Source organism: Cynoglossus semilaevis, chromosome 10 (genome assembly GCF_000523025.1).
Source record: "Cynoglossus semilaevis isolate Cse_v1.0 chromosome 10, Cse_v1.0, whole genome shotgun sequence".
Classification (NCBI taxonomy): domain Eukaryota; kingdom Metazoa; phylum Chordata; class Actinopteri; order Pleuronectiformes; family Cynoglossidae; genus Cynoglossus; species Cynoglossus semilaevis.
Genome location: NC_024316.1, coordinates 683,506 through 699,858, shown reverse-complemented (window position 1 = coordinate 699,858; position 16,353 = coordinate 683,506). Strand labels below are relative to the sequence as shown.

The 16,353-nt window shown below is 40.8% G+C and overlaps 1 protein-coding gene across 1 annotated transcript in view; it reads left to right on the top strand.

The window, feature by feature from the left end:
• LOC103384416 (leucine-rich repeat-containing G-protein coupled receptor 6-like) overlaps positions 1-16,248 on the top strand; it is a 52,623-nt gene extending 36,375 nt beyond the window's left edge. Inside the window, exons 5-17 of the mRNA XM_025059104.1 lie at positions 2,622-2,837; positions 5,433-5,504; positions 9,743-9,811; positions 10,248-10,319; positions 10,726-10,797; positions 11,223-11,291; positions 12,568-12,639; positions 12,945-13,010; positions 13,137-13,208; positions 13,310-13,381; positions 14,957-15,082; positions 15,208-15,359; positions 16,082-16,248. Of these exons, the coding sequence (XP_024914872.1) occupies positions 2,622-2,837; positions 5,433-5,504; positions 9,743-9,811; positions 10,248-10,319; positions 10,726-10,797; positions 11,223-11,291; positions 12,568-12,639; positions 12,945-13,010; positions 13,137-13,208; positions 13,310-13,381; positions 14,957-15,082; positions 15,208-15,359; positions 16,082-16,248 (1,297 nt within the window). The remainder of the gene's footprint in view (positions 1-2,621; positions 2,838-5,432; positions 5,505-9,742; positions 9,812-10,247; positions 10,320-10,725; positions 10,798-11,222; positions 11,292-12,567; positions 12,640-12,944; positions 13,011-13,136; positions 13,209-13,309; positions 13,382-14,956; positions 15,083-15,207; positions 15,360-16,081) is intronic.
• The last annotated feature ends 105 nt before the right edge of the window (positions 16,249-16,353 follow it).

Genomic DNA, 16,353 nt, shown 5'->3' with positions numbered 1-16,353 from the left:
ACAATGAAGATTTAGGAAAGAGTAGTTGAAGCTAGGTTGAGGCAGGAAGTGGAGATTTGTGAACAACAGTATGGTTTCATGCCTAGGAAGAGTACCACAGATGCAATATTTGCCTTGAGGATGTTGATGGAGAAGTACAGGGAAGGTCAGAAGGAGCTGCATTGTGTATTTGTAGATCTAGAAAAGGCATATGACAAAGTGCCAAGGGAGGAATTGTGGTTTTGTATGAGGAAGTCAGGAGTGGCAGAGAAGTATGTTAGTTTGGTGCAGGACATGTATGAGAATAGTACAACAGTAGTGAGGTGACTTCAAGGTGGAGGTGGGACTACATCAAGGATCGGCCCTGAGCCCCTTCTTGTTTGCCGACGTAGTCCAGAAAATACGGTAAATAAAACTTATTTGCGCTAGCTAGCTAAAAGAGGCGACGCGGCTTGGTCACAGGCACAAACTGTTAGATCTACACAGATTATATTGTTGTAATCACATCGGAACTTGGCAATCCATCTATTACAGCAGAATACATGTACGATTTAGGACATATAATAATAATAAAAAAAAAAAGATTTTTTTTTTCTTCCTTCCGATTTCCTGAGGACCACCTAATGCACCCTCACAGCCCCTATTTTGATAACCACTGCCGTATGGTACTGTCTCTCTCTCTCTCTCTCTCTCAGTACTGCTTTCCCTCATTCTCTCTCTACCTCGTGTGATAAATATTGTCCTTTGGCGCCAACAAGCTTTATTCTCCAAAGCCCTTCCAGTAGTCACTCTCTTCACCAGGCACATCATTATCATTATCATTACCGTAATGACAAGGTGCTTCTGTGAGTCATTACTAAAAAATCTCAATCTAAAGACCACACACACACACGCACACCAAACACTGAAGCTGAAGTAAGTCATATCTTCATGACAGAAAACAGTTCAGTTGAACACAATGAAAACAGGAAAAAAGGTAATAAATAATAAACGATTCAAGTCCACCAGTTAAGTTGTTAAGTGTTAAAATATTTTCTAATCGGCAATCATCAAAATCATATTGCCTTCACTTGTTTGTTTTTTTTTTGTTCAATGTTACACTTTTGACTCAACAAATGCAAATATTTGACATTATAGGTGTCTGTTTTTATATTTAATTATTTTTTATGGAGCTAACACTGGGGGAAAGTGTTATAGAAACAAATGGACAGTAAAGGTAAAATAGACCGTATGTACAAAGAGAATCTTTTAAATGTTAAAAAAAATGAATAATACAAATATTAAAATAAAAGTGAAAGTTAAATATGTGATAAGTGAATTACTTGCGACACGTAGACAATGGAAATCTGACCCAATCTGAAAGGAACATTTTACCCATCACCAAAGCTTTCCGGACCCAAGTCGGCTTCCTTAACCACCTAGCCGCCATCCCCCCCCCCCCCATATAGAAATACTAAATACCAGATATTCTGGGAAATTTGTATTTTATTGTATTTCTTCTCTTGTGCTCTATTTCTACAGAAGAAATGCCTATTTTTTACTGTGATATTACCATAAAAATCTAGATTTTAGTCCGAATCATAATGTTGTCAGCAGAACTGCATTTGTCAGGAAAGGCCAGAAACCACTAGTGGTTCTTTTTCATTGAAAGTCATGTCTTGGAACAAACTTCTGAGTTGTGTAAAAAAACCTTTGGACCTAGATCTGGAGAATTAAAGCAGACCCCGCATCGTTCAAGATCTGTTTCTTTTATCCCCTCTGTTTGACTCCCTCTCTCATAATCGTATCTCCAACTTTGATGTTATAGGACAGGAAATAGTTTCTGCTTTATTGGCTTCTCTGGATAATTTCCTACTTCTGCCTGGGTCGTCAGAAGACCATGCAGGTTCACCCAGGGGAGCCGTTATGATTGCGGTTCACAGTGGTCACGAGCAGCAGATTGGATGCACCAGACGATATTCCGTTCTGAATAAAAAGATATGTTAAGGAAGCTGGAAAGATGACAATATCTTGAAGGCGTGTGTCTGTGCAGGTATGCATGTGAGCATTTGCGAGTGTATACAGTTGCTTCATCTGAAGGAAGATTTTCCCTGAGGGTAAAAAGAGTTGCCCAGAGTTCAAAGTTCAAGTTTAGATTTCACTCTGGTGATGCTGTTTGTTTGGTGAAGCTTGCCTGAGACCTGAGGCAGAGGAGGATAACGAAGCAGAGGATTAGGAAGGGGGAGGGTGCAGCACACATGAGTAAGCAGCAAGAATCAAAGCCAACCAGTGGAGAGAGTGATAAGGAAGAATGCTTGAAAAATGAACAAGAGGTAAAGGAGCAGATGGCGAGGAAGGAGGAGGAGGAGGAAGGAAAGGAGTTTCATGAGGAAGGAGGAGGAGGAAGGAAAGGAGTTTCAATGAAGATGTCAGAAACAAAAAGGAAAAGGAGTGAGCCACCGCAGGGAGAAAACCGAGATTAATGTAGACTTGTGAAGGGCTATAGGTTGGAAGAAAAATAGCAGGAAGAAGTGGTCTAAGCTTGTCATGTCTGCCTTCAGGGCACCATTCATCAGCCTGCATGTGCGCAACACAACTTACAAAAAAAAAAAAAAAGATTATTCTTCCTATTATTCCTTCTCTTTTTAAAAATCTCCCTACAGGCGCCTTGATGCCAACCTATTGTCAGAAATACCTGCAGGGACCTTCAGAGGTGTTCGCTCGCTCAGACACCTGTGGTTGGATGACAACTCCCTTGCTGATATCCCAGTGATGGCACTGGACTCCCTGCCCTCACTGCAGGCCATGACACTGGCGCTGAACCAGATCACACACATCCCGGACTACGCGTTCACCAACCTGTCTGCCCTTGTCGTTCTGTGAGTAAAAGCTTGGTTGTTTTGACAAAAGGCAAAAGAAGAAGAAAAAATACAAAACACTCCCATTTTTGCAGCTATTTTCATTTTCTTTTATAGAAAATGAAAGCAGCTGCAAAAGGTAGGGATGAGCCAAAAGCTGGAGATTATCCAGGCATATCGGGATGTTTGTTCCAGTTCCAGTCTGATCGCAGAAACAAAATGTGATCACCTCACCTCAATCTAAAAACACGAAGAACAGACACTTATTTAAACTCTTGAATATACCTCTACCGCTACACCTCTGTGACACGCAACAACAGAGACTATTAAATTCTGGACTAGTTCAACGTCGAGGTCACGGATCATTTCATTACACCACACCCAAGAACGATAGAGCACAGATACACAGACTAACTATCTGTTGCAGTAAAATAAATATCCTGATGGGGATCTCGGAAACTGTACGGGATGGACGTTGTGCTGGAAATGGAATGATCCTGAACAGGTCTGAAGACAAGGAGGAGCTCAGAGCAGTACACTGTGTGCTCCGGTCATGTCTTGCAGCTAGAACCATACTGGTATAGGGGGGAGGTCATGAATGAGAAATGAGAAAAAGAACTTTAACTTCCAGTAACTGGCAAAGAACAACGGCAAAGCAGACCAGAATGCAGGACCAAGGGAACAATCACAATGACCCAACAAGGACCTAGTGAGGGACAAGGGAACAATCACAATGACCATGAACACACCACAAACACAATGACCCAACAAGGACCTAGTGAGAGAGAGAGAGAGGTATATATACCCAGGGCACCGGGTGACACAAGTGAGACTCATGAACAGAGACACAGGTGCGACACAGCAGAAGGGCAGGGAGACAGGAAGGCCTCACTAACATGGATTAAAAAAAATGTTTGAGCTGGCAGATAGTTAACAAACCTCGGCTTCACACCACCATCAACAACATCCTGGGCATGATTTTTTTGCTCGAGTCTGAGGAGAAATGAATGAAAAAAAAAAAAAAGATCAAGGCCTAGCAGCCGGTCTGCTTCAATTCAGCTCTAGGCTTCTTAAGTCTTGCACAGACCAGCTGTGCAGGACTGTGGAATTTATTCTCAACTTGAGCCTAAAGCCAGGTAGAATACTATAGTTGTGGTACAAGTGCCAAAATCATTGACCTCCAAGAACTTTAGTAGCTGCAGGCTGGTGATAAGAATTAAACAAGGGTGTCGTCAGAAAAGGGCCCTTGACACGGTGGCATCCAATGGACCGTCATGTTGCTGCTCTTTACAGGAAGAGGCAGCGCCGACTGTAGCTGTTGAGGAGACCAATGTCTTTGGGGTTTGGGTCTTTTTTGCAATGGCCTCTCGCAGCAACGCAACACAAAGAGAAAGGACAGGCTCATTAACAAGGAAGCAGTGGAATATTATTAGCCACCGCGTCGCCTAGACCAATGTTTCCCAAGGGGAACCCATATTTTAAAAGTCACAAACATTCGCCACCCAAGTCAGTAGACATATATGTAAACTCTTGGGAAACATGATGCGGAGACGACCCCCCCCAAAAAAAATCCCTTGCGACCCACCTGTCTTAGTAAACTAACAGTTGTCGAGTGTTACCCAGCACCACCACAATGCCATTCTCTTTACAAACGTAGACTTATAACCTCAGTTTCAGACTGATCTACAAGAACATGCTTCAACATTCAGTGCCAGTACCCGACTGTAGTCAGGCAAAATTAAAGGAGGTCGTTTCTGCATCATGGTGGCATCTTGGCTAAATCCACTTTGTCAGCCTGGCTTCCTGACCTTGAGCGCCTACAGTAATAATAACCATGGCCAACCATTTTTTTCCAGTAGTTCACATTGGTTGTTATCAACACTGTTACAATCCCCCAGCAAGCAGAAACTACTCAGGGGCTGAAGGAACGGTTTATAGCGATATCAAGAAACCTTACAACCAGAAACTGCTTTCATTGTTCTTGGGGATTTCAACAACGGCCGATATGAGGAAAGTGACGAGTCGAGTCAGTAACTGCACCTGAGGTGATAACATTCTGAACCATGTTTACACTCTGTTGGCACATACCGTACCTACAACGTCCGTCTTTGCTCAAGATTCGAGACCCAAGATTCAAGAAAATCTGCTCCCTTCTTACAGGCAGGAACCCAAACGTCAACATGCTTTAAAGTTAACGTTACAATTCAGGTTGGACCAATCAGACGGTATCTTACAAAAGGTTTTTTCTGCAACAGACTGGGATTTTTTGAGCATGTTAGTGATAACATTTGGGTTAATGGAGCTATGATTTTTTTAACATTTTAAACATAACATTTTTTTTATGGTCCCCACCTATTACTCTATCCTTTTTGTATTTGTTGAATTGATAAGTTTGAAGAATTTTACTGCTGGAAATGTTAGACCTTTTCAACACCAGTATTTCTGAATATATGTGCAGTCTTTGTTGATAATAATTCCTTATTAACGTTTCGTTTATTTCCTCACTCACCATCTCTGTGTTACTATGACTTTTTCATTACAGTACAATATAGGTGTTCTTAACTTTAATTTTCATACATGTATATATGAATATGTGTCTTTTTTTTCCCCCCTCAGTCATCTCCATAACAATAAAATCCAGAGTATGGGAGCAAGATGCTTTGATGGTCTACAGAGTCTTGAGACACTGTAAGTATGGCTCTCTCTCTCTCTCTCACACACACTCACACACAAAGGTTAAACCCGGAGATTATTATTATTAAAGAACCTCCAGTGCTCAGTTAAACCTTTAGTGGTCAGTAGATCTACACGAGTTTCATCCCTTTCATGTTGTTTTGACCATTTTCTATAATCTTGGGTGATATTGTTTTGCTTTTTTAAAGACACTTTTTTTTTGCTCTACTTTGAAAAACACCGAAAACAAACAAGTTATAAATTGGGATTAAATCACGAAAAAGTCATTTCATTGTATAAAAAGAAAAGAACTGCCGTATGAACACAAGTCCAACATCATCTGGTTCGCAAACACTAACAACACAAGTAGGCGCTTTTTAAATAGCATTTTAACCTTCCCCTTCCACTTTAATGCGACAAAATTTTTTTTTTTTTTTTTTGAGAAACAAATAAACGCCAGAGACACGATCATATTATTATAACAGACATCCTCAAAGAAACGGGTGTGTACTTGTATTTTGGAATGCTTCTGACACTATTACATATTGTAACAAGAAAATTCAACTTTGTTGTTGTTGCAAACAATTTGAATCAAGGTGGAGTCAATCCTTCCGCCACTTCTTTTCCGATTCTTACACTTCAGCCCTATGCAGTACTAATCAACATTCCACCGCCCCCCAAGGCCCGTACTTTGCCACTGAACATCAGACTTTCATAAAAATGTTAATCATAGTGAAAATAATAATTGGGTTTAGGCTTATTTGTCAACACAATATCAACCCGTTAGGTTGAAACAAAACAGTGATGATGAGCCAGAACGGGAGAACATTCCTTGTGTCCCTAAATTACATGATTTATAGAGACATTTAGTCATTTCTAAATAATGGCGGCAAAAAGGGTGCCCAGCAGCAAAATGTGCTGCCTGCCTTACCTCATGACCCCACGTTTAACCCGGGGTCATGACTTCAGCGCTGTTTCTTTGCGGCTCAATAAAACATCTGTAATGAATGTGATTTTTTTTTTAATACATGGGAACCAAGTGTGTGCAGGGAATATAAGTCATAATGATTAATGTGTTGGTGATTTTAGCAGGTGCTTGAATGCGTCTCTGAAAAACCACAACCACAGAGTGAGTGCCAAGAATGTTGCGATGGAAAGTTTTTCACCTTGATGTAACACAACATCATTTTCTACGTGTCTTGTAATCACCGAGGTCAAATGTCACCGCTGCTACGGTTGCTGCTGCCTCACTTGTTAGCGTACGTGCCGTAACCTGGATAAATCGAGGGACCTAACCACAAACCTCAGGGGGAGAGAGAGAGGTGTGGAGAGAAAAGCCAGAAGAATTCGAAAGAGAGCGAACGCTGCGCTCCAGAATCGTTGGTGGTGGTCTGATGGAAAAATAGTTTATTGCAGCACACTTAACAACCTGCTGAAGTGCTGAAAAAAAGTGTCTGTGCTCCACCTATTTGAGTAGTGAGAGCAAGATGGCTGCCGGTAACTGTGCACACTGTCTTACTTTTACACGCATGCGCAGTAAGGTAGTGTATGCCATTCTGGCAGGTATGGTAAAGTGTCAGGACACCAGACTACAAACTACAGTCCCCCAGTACATGTTCGAGCTAGAGTCAGACCCAGAACACGAAAAAAGCTCCAGAAGAAACTACTACTAATTGACCGAGACAGGGGTAAAAAAAAGCAAATTTGACAATTCAAAAATTGAACTTTGATACTTATTTGCTGCGGCCAAATTTTTGATCATCGTCAGCCCTAAGTTGTCCCTTCTCCACTGTATAACTCAGGAAACTGATAGATTGCTTGTGACACTGGCATTTTTCAGCTTTGACATAAAGCGTACATATTCTCAAAGAACCACTGTAGCCCTTGCTTAGCGTGCAAAAATATGCTCCTGCTGATCGTTAGAATAAAAGACAAACAAAGTATCATCTGAATAGATGAAGGCAAACGGTTTCTTATGTCATTCTAATCGTCGTAGAGAGAAATATCACAGTGGGACATGGAGACAAGTGTGAGGGACGTCTGTGTGCGTCAGGTTTTTTAAAAGGAACAACGGGGTTAATCTTTATGATCTCACTTGAGAAGGAGAGTCTATTCGTTTCGGCACAAAAAAAAAAAATTAACTCCCCCCCCTTCCCTCTTTTTCCTTCCTCCCTACATCGCTGCAACCTCTGTTGCCTGTTATAAAATCATCATTATGAAAAGCCGTCCAGAGGACATCTGGAAAACAAGGGGGAAATATCAGACGCTCCAACATTTCACAACATCCGCAGAGAAAACTGCTCACCTCTCATAAAGCTGCGAGACAACAAAAGAAAGGCCAGTTATTCTTAGATTCCTTTTTGGATGATTCAGTTCCCTCTGGAGTGAATAAAAACAGTCAGCGGTGGGTCAAAAAAAAAAAAAAAAAAAAAAGCTCTCACTCTTTGGAGCTTGCTCTCCTTATGTGTGCGTGGATTTTACTGCATGTACTTCAGTTTTAATCCCACACTCCCAAAACAGTCAGATGTGGACACTAAATTAACTTTCGGTATATGTTTCAGTGTAAATGGATGTTTAATAAATGGACGTATATAATGTTTTCTTTCACAGAGTATCAAGGGTCAGGTGTATCCTGGCCTGCAGGCTGGAACGCAATTAAAAACAATTGATTCAATAAACCAGGCATGTCAAGCAATAAGTATCCCCACGTATTACGTTACCGAATTGTATTGGCTAAGCAGAGGAACTTCTGAGACAGAAATTTCACTCAGGAATGAAGAAAACAATGTTTCCACCGTCTGACATTCTTGTTCTCAATGTTAAAGCGCATGGTAGTTAACCCTCCCGTTGTCCGCATTTTGTGCACAACCAGCGTCCTTGCAACATCTTGTCCCAGAATCAGAGTATGAGGAATACTTGTCATACTTGACTGTCCACGTAGTTTTTGTGAGTCATTTGTAATTTGTCTTGTTTTAAGGAATAGGTACTTTTACTTAATTACATTTTGGCTCAAGTATTTTACTTTACTTTCCTACATTGGAAAAGAACCTGTTACTGAGTAAAAAAAAAATTAAATGCATGTTAATGTAGCCAGATAAGACCTGTCATTGGATAACAACTGACGTGGAACAAAATATGGAGGTTGAAAATGTCCATGTATTTTTTTTTATTTTTTTTTTTTAGCGGAGTTGGGTCCGGAAGGTTTCAGGTTCTCCCTGGGTGCTTAAAGCGTTGGTGATGGGTTAAAACCAGAGGTCACATTTGGTTGTGTGCAGTGATGTGCTGTGTCTCGATGACGAGGAGTTCACTTTCGCTTTAAAAGAGGTGGAGAGAAGGGTGCAGGGTGGCATGGATGGAGATGAGTGTGACAGAAGAATAGCAGTAGCGTACGATAAACCACATTTTATTGAGGGTCCAGTCATTGTTCAAAAATTAAGGTAATGTTTTCCGTGGGGCCCAAACAGACAGATGGGCCAGACTCTAGCAAAGGTAAATTGTATCTGTCACCATCTAGTGGCTTCAATTGAAAATGCAGTTGATGCATTACAATGTAGAAAAAAAAAATTGAAATAATTCCTTGAGATAGAAGGGACAACTTTTTACCAATGATTCATGGGATGACATTCACCTTTGTCCCTAAAGGTGTTAATTCTGTTACTGACGATATGTGACTTCACACCCAAATGGCACCTTATCCTAATCCAGAGACAGATTCATAACAAGACAATTTCCACACTAGTACAAAGCTGCTTTTGTTGTGGCTGTTTGGACACTGGGTTTCAGAAGAAAGTGATGTGAATATTCCGATCAAGGGAGCCGAAGTTTAGAGTAACATCTTTAACCTTTTCACTGAGCAACTGTAGCTTTTTTTCTCACTCTCTCTCTCTCATACATACACACACACACACGTACCAAAAAAAAGCATTTAAAAAATGTACCTTGAATATTGGATAATAAAAACAACCAATACTTCTCACACTGTCATCAATTCCTTCCTGATAAAACATTTCTGGAAAGTTTCAACAGACGAAGCTGATTTCGAGTCCATTTTCCTGATGTCTGACACAACGTATACAACGATGAACGATGTCAAAGCTTACGGAGACGCCTAGACGTGTCTGGACGCGCGTTGTTTATTGAAAGCGACGCGTTTCAAACTTCAGAGCCGTCTCACTCACTGTTGTGTGACGGTCACGAAACCGTCACTGCATTCTAAACGTGTGCGTTTTAATCCTCTCCTGTTTCACTCCCAGGGATTTAAACTACAACAATCTGCAGGAGTTTCCTGTGGCCATCAAGACACTGAGCAAACTCCAGGAACTGTGAGTGGACAAACACACGGACGGACAGCAGCACACTGAGACACACCTGCCTGAAATGTCTATCATGGTTGCGTTATCCCTCCCTAATCCCGTTAAGTGATTTTAATGTGGCACTCGGATACGATCTCTTTTCACCCTGAGCAGGTGCTGGATATACACCCACGCCGCTACACACACACACACACACACTCACACGCGCACTTACGCACACACACCAAACAGATGTTCTGCACGGTGCATGTGTGTCACACATACAGCGTGTGTTTACATCTCGCATGTCCAAAAAAAAATGTTTTTCAGCTGTGCAACAGCAGGTGCAACATTGAAATGTCATTGACCGCTCACACACACAACAACACACATTCACACATACACACACACACAAAAAAAAATCCCACATGCACAAAACAAATCCTCTCTGTTCTTATATTTTCAGTGGTTTCCACAACAACAATATCAAAGCCATTCCCGAGCAGGCCTTTGTGGGAAATCCTGAACTACAAACCATGTAAGACACGCGGGTCAAACTCAAGGCCCGGGGGCCAAATTTGGCCCACTTAGTCTTTTTGTAGGGTCCTTAAAAACCTGAATTTTTTTTTTAATTACACAGAAATGGACAATATTTGGAACTCGACTAAATACCAATTAGTTGCAGAATATTTATTAATACTATTTATTATTTTTATTAATACATTAGTCAGTAGTTACATCTATACAGTCTTCTATTTACAACCGGCCCTTACAAGTGTATTGCTCCTTGGTGACGTTACAAGAGCAAGTGCAAACGTCTTCCGATTTTACAGTAGTTTTTAAGAGGGGGGGTTAAATCAATATTTTAATTTATTTTTCATTTATTATTTCTCTATATAACCTCTTAATCCAACCAATAAATAAAACATCTCTTTTGTGTACAGTCACTTCTATGAGAACCCAATCCAGTCTGTAGGGAGATCCGCCTTCCAGTTTTTACCCAACTTACACACACTGTAAGTATGACATCATCAGTTGTTCTTTTTTTTTTTTTTTTTTTTTTTCTGTGTCCCACTACAACTGGTTTGAAATCATGTATGACTTATTACACCTGGTAGTGGGAAAAGGCCTCTGTTGGATTTTGATGGTCAAACATATGGCCCGTAGGCCAAAACTGGCCTGCTAGGAGGTTCAATCCGGCCTGCTTGATACATTTAAAAAAAAAAAGCACAAACACTTCATGTTCATGATGTTATGTAAACTGATATTTCATTAAATATGACGATTTTCTAATCCACTTTTTTTGCATGAAAAAAAAGAGAGGCTGTATGTGGCCCCTGAATTTGAACAGTTCAACAACACATTTAACAAACTCATCACACAATCTCAGGTGTATGTATGTTTATGTAACGACTTTTTGTTTTTTTCCGTTTGTCTGCAGTTCTCTCAACGGAGCAACTGAAATTAAAGAGTTTCCGGATCTGAAGGGAACAACCAGCCTAGAAATTTTGTGAGTGTGCCGTTTAACTACACAACAACGCACACAACAAGAAACACTATAATGCAGTGACAACATTTGTAGAACCAAACTGGTTCCCGTTCCTGACTGTTACGGTTCATATCAAAGCTCACGTCAAACTCATTTTGGTTCAGAAGCTGTACACATCCTAATTAGTTGTCAAGTGGGCCGGACCAGTACAATCATGACATAATTACCTATAAATAACAAAAAGTCTGTTTACAGTACAATAGATACATCTTCATATTTAATGAAATACAATTTTACAAAACATTTCCTGAACGTGAAGTGTTTGTGTGCTTTTTTTTTCTCCAAATTTTCAAAATTCATCAAGCGGGCCAGTTTTGGCCCGGGTACCGTATATTTAACACAGACAGTTCAGTTTGTAGTATACTGAGTATACTGGGAGAACGTTCTCATCTACTGTAACTTACATTGAGGGTAAAACCGTGGCATTCATTCACAAAGTGAAAAGTGAAGAAGCAGTAGTGCAGTACTGATCAGGAGTGAAAAATACATTGAAAATATCCAGCGTTTCCATATCCAAATGAAAAATATGTCGGTGTGAAATTAACAAACGTGTACATTTTCAGTGGTACGGGAGTAGCAGATACTGTTACACAAGCCTAGAGTGCCCTCTAGTGACTGTCAGTGTGAAAATAACGAACATGGAAATTAAATAACAAACGTGAATTTCCAGTGGTACAGGAGTAGCAGATACTGGTACACAAGCCTAGAGTGCCCTCTAGCGGCTGTCAGTGTGAAATTAACAAACGTACATTTTCACTGGTACGGGAGTAGCAGATACTGGTACACTAGCCTAGAGTGCCCTCTAGTGGCTGTCAGTGTGAAAATAACAAATGTAAGTTTTCAGTGGTACAAGAGTAGCAGATACTGATACACAGGCCTAGAGTGCCCTCTAGTGGCTGTCAGTGTGAAATTAACAAACGTACATTTTCACTGGTACGGGAGTAGCAGATACTGGTACACAAGCCTAGAGTGCCCTCTAGCGGCTGTTTGTGTAAAAATAACAAACATATAAAATTATATATTGTAATATACAAGTCGCTCATAAGTATAAGTCGCAAACCCAGCCAGGATGGACAAAAGTGTGACTTACAGACTTGAAAATACGGTACGTCTGTTACCGACAGGTTTGACCAAGTCAGACCAACAGTGGGATGGGGAGTTACTGTACTATTAGACAATTATTGATTCTTTCATTTAACAATAATCTGAAACTATATTTTTTTTTTTTTTTTTGCAGGACTCTGACCCGGGCGGGTCTCTCTAACCTCCCCATGGATCTGTGCGAGCAGCTGCCTAGTCTCAAAGTGCTGTGAGTACATACGACACAGTCATGCACACAAACGCCATCTGTGGACGAGCTGTGCCCCTGGGCCGTCGCAGCTACACAACCTTGTCTATGAAACTCTATCACAACCGGCACCACAGGACCACCCCCACCCCCATTTCCACACACCCCCATCATTGTCCTGATGTATCGCCTTCCTCGCAAAATCCGCTCCTCACCCAAAAGATCCTGTCACCCTTAAATTTTCCCACGCTGTAAACCCACAGCTGGTCACTGTGTTTACGAGTGAGTGTGTGTGTTTTTTTTTTTTTTTTTTTTTTTTTTTACAGGGAGCTGTCATACAACCAGATTGAGGATTTGCCAAGCTTTTACCACTGTTCTTCTCTGCAGGAAATGTAAATCCCTATTACGTACATACATGCTCTCTCTCTCTCTCTCTCGTTCTCTCTCTTTAACATACAACAAGAGAATGACACCTGTGAAAACTTAGCTTTAATGTATCCGTGTGCCTTTATCAACAGTGGTCTACAGCACAACCAGATCAGGAGGATTGAGTCCAGTACCTTTCAGCAGCTGAACTCTCTCAGATCACTGTAAGGCCATTTATTTTGTATTTGTCAAATGTGATCTGACTCTAATGACTGCTGGGCACACACTGAGAAGTGGACAGAAGTTGACATTCTTGTCTTTGTAGTGACCTCAGCTGGAACAAGATCGAGTGGATTCACCCCGATGCCTTTCTGTCTCTCCATTCTCTTGCAAAACTGTGAGTTAACTCCTTGTTGACCCTCACCTGCTTTGAAAAACAATTCTCTCTCTTTTTTTAAATCTCTAAATCACTCTCTTTCTCTCTCGAGTGCAATAAACACAACATCGTATTCCATTTAATATTATTATATTTCTATTTTACCGTAATATTCTATACCCTGTGTATATGCTCGTGTATATGTATGTGTATTTTCTTTTACACATATGCATGTACGTATATGTGTATATATATAGATATATATACACATATATGGGTATTGTGTGTATATATGTGTATACTGTATATGTATAACAAATATTAATTATCAACAACAATAATCCTCTACTACCTGCTGCTGCTACTACTACTACTGCTACTACATCAAACCCTACTAATACTAATTATTAATATCCACTTACTGTATATACCAATACTAGTTACTAATATCCCGTAACATCCACTGTTCAGGGTTTCTATCTATCCATCTATCATTAATTTATCCATCTATCATCCATCTATCCATCCCTCTATCCATCCATCCCTCTATCTATCTATCCCTCCATCCATCCATCCATCTATCCATCAACCAACCATCCATCCATCCATCCATCCATCCATCTATCCACCCATCCATCCATCTATCATCCATCCATCCATCCATCTATCATCCATCTATCCATCCATACATCTATCCATCTATCCAGCCATCTATCCATCTATCTATCTATCTATCCCTCCATCCATCCATCCATCCATCTATCTATCTATCCATCTATCATTAATTTATCCATCTATCATCCATCTATCCATCCATCTATCATCCATCTATCCATCCATACATCTATCCATCTATCCAGCCATCTATCCATCTATCAATCCATCTATCCATCCACCCATCTATCTATCTATCCATCCATCTATCCACCCATCCATCCATCCATCCATCTATCATCCATCTATCCATCCCTCTATCCATCCATCTATCATCCATCCATCCATCCATCTATCCACCTATCCATCCATCTATCCACCTATCCATCCATCCATCTCTCTATCCATCTATCCATCAACCAACCATCCATCCATCCATCTATCCACCCATCCATCCATCTATCATCCATCTATCCATCCACCCATCTATCTATCTATCCATCTATCATTAATTTATCCATCTATCATCCATCCATCCATCTATCTATCATCCATCCATCCATCCATCCATCCATCCATCCATCCATCCATCTATCATCCATCTATCCATCCCTCTATCCATCCATCTATCTATCTATCCATCTATCATTAATTTATCCATCTATCATCCATCTATCCATCCACCCATCTATCTATCCATCCATCTATCTATCCATCCATCCATCCATCCATCCATCCATCTATCCATCTATCAATCCATCTATCCATCCATCTATCATCCATCTATCCATCCCTCTATCCATCCATCTATCTATCTATCTATCGATCTATCCATCCATCTATCCACCTATCCATCCATCCATCTCTCTATCCATCTATCCATCTATCGATCTGTTATTGTAACAGCCTTCTAATTTCTCTCTGTTTCCGTGTTCCTCCCAGTGACCTCAGTGACAACAGTCTCAGCTCAGTCCCTGTCTCAGGTCTAAGTGGGCTGACCCACCTGAAACTAAAAGGCAACAAGGATTTATACAAGAGCTTCAGCCCAGACCACTTTCCACGCATGAGGTAAAAACAAACCGACTTAATCTGTTTTTGGGGAGTTACATGGCGTACGTATATCAAAGAGATGTATACTCTCTGTGTATATATTTTTTTTCCTGATTTAACTCTGATCGGTTTGTTGTATACAGGGTGATAGAGATGCCGTATGCCTACCAGTGCTGTGTTTACAACCCCTGTGAGAGCTACAAAACCAGCCAGTGGGACATTGAGCAAAGCACCAATGATGAAGAGCTGCCAAGGAGAACTGTGGCCATGTACCCTGCTCACGCAGACTCAAACTGTAAGAACACAGATGCCTGCCCTGGCGAAACCTTCACTTTCTAGGTCAAAAGTAGTACAGGGAAAATTGAGCTTTACATACAGTATTACAGATTTAGGTAGTTCAACATTTTCTTCTACTATATCTATAATAGTCCCTGTGAAATAAATGCCATATTAAGCCACTTTAATTCACACAAACAACTAACTTGTCGGACCAGGATCAGATGGTTTACCACTTGAATTGAAGCTGAGACTGAAGGCAGAGTAGAACATTACTTAGAACAGCCCTTTAAGTATGTAAACTTAAAACAGATATATTTTTTTAAAAATATTTAAACATCAGTCTAGGAAAAGCCCTTTAAGTATGTAAACTTAAAACAGTGATAGATAGATGGATAGATAGATGGATGGATGGACGGATGGATGGATGATAAACAGACCAATGGTGAGCCAACCCTAAAGAGTCCGGTTCTTTTAAACGAGCTGGAATTCCCATCACTAAACTGACCTATACTCATAAAAGTGCTAATCCAGCGACCTGATACTCCTTAATGGCTTTTCAATACAGCCAGCTGTGCACCGGTCAGCCAGTGAGTGTTGTGTGTGTGTGTGTGTGTATTACTGCAGTTCCACGTCTCACTGACCTCTTGGTAGGGCTGGGTGATACGGTACAAAAAAAAAAAAAAAAAATCTTGATTCTGATCAAACAACACTAATTATGATCACGATTATTCATCCTAGACGATCCTGATCTGGAGGAGTTCCAGCAGGAGATAGAAGAATCAAAGCTCCAGGCCAGTGTCCAGTGCACACCCGCACCAGGTAAATCACATTGCACTGTCAGAAATATACCATATTTTCCGGACTATAAGTCGCTCCGGAGTATGAGTCACACCAGCCAAGAATGAAAAAACTGCGACTTACAAGAGTAGCAGAGACTGGTACACAAGCCTAGAGTGCCCTCTAGGGGCTGGCGGGGGGGGGGTAGGGGACAAGGGGATATTCTGGTGGGG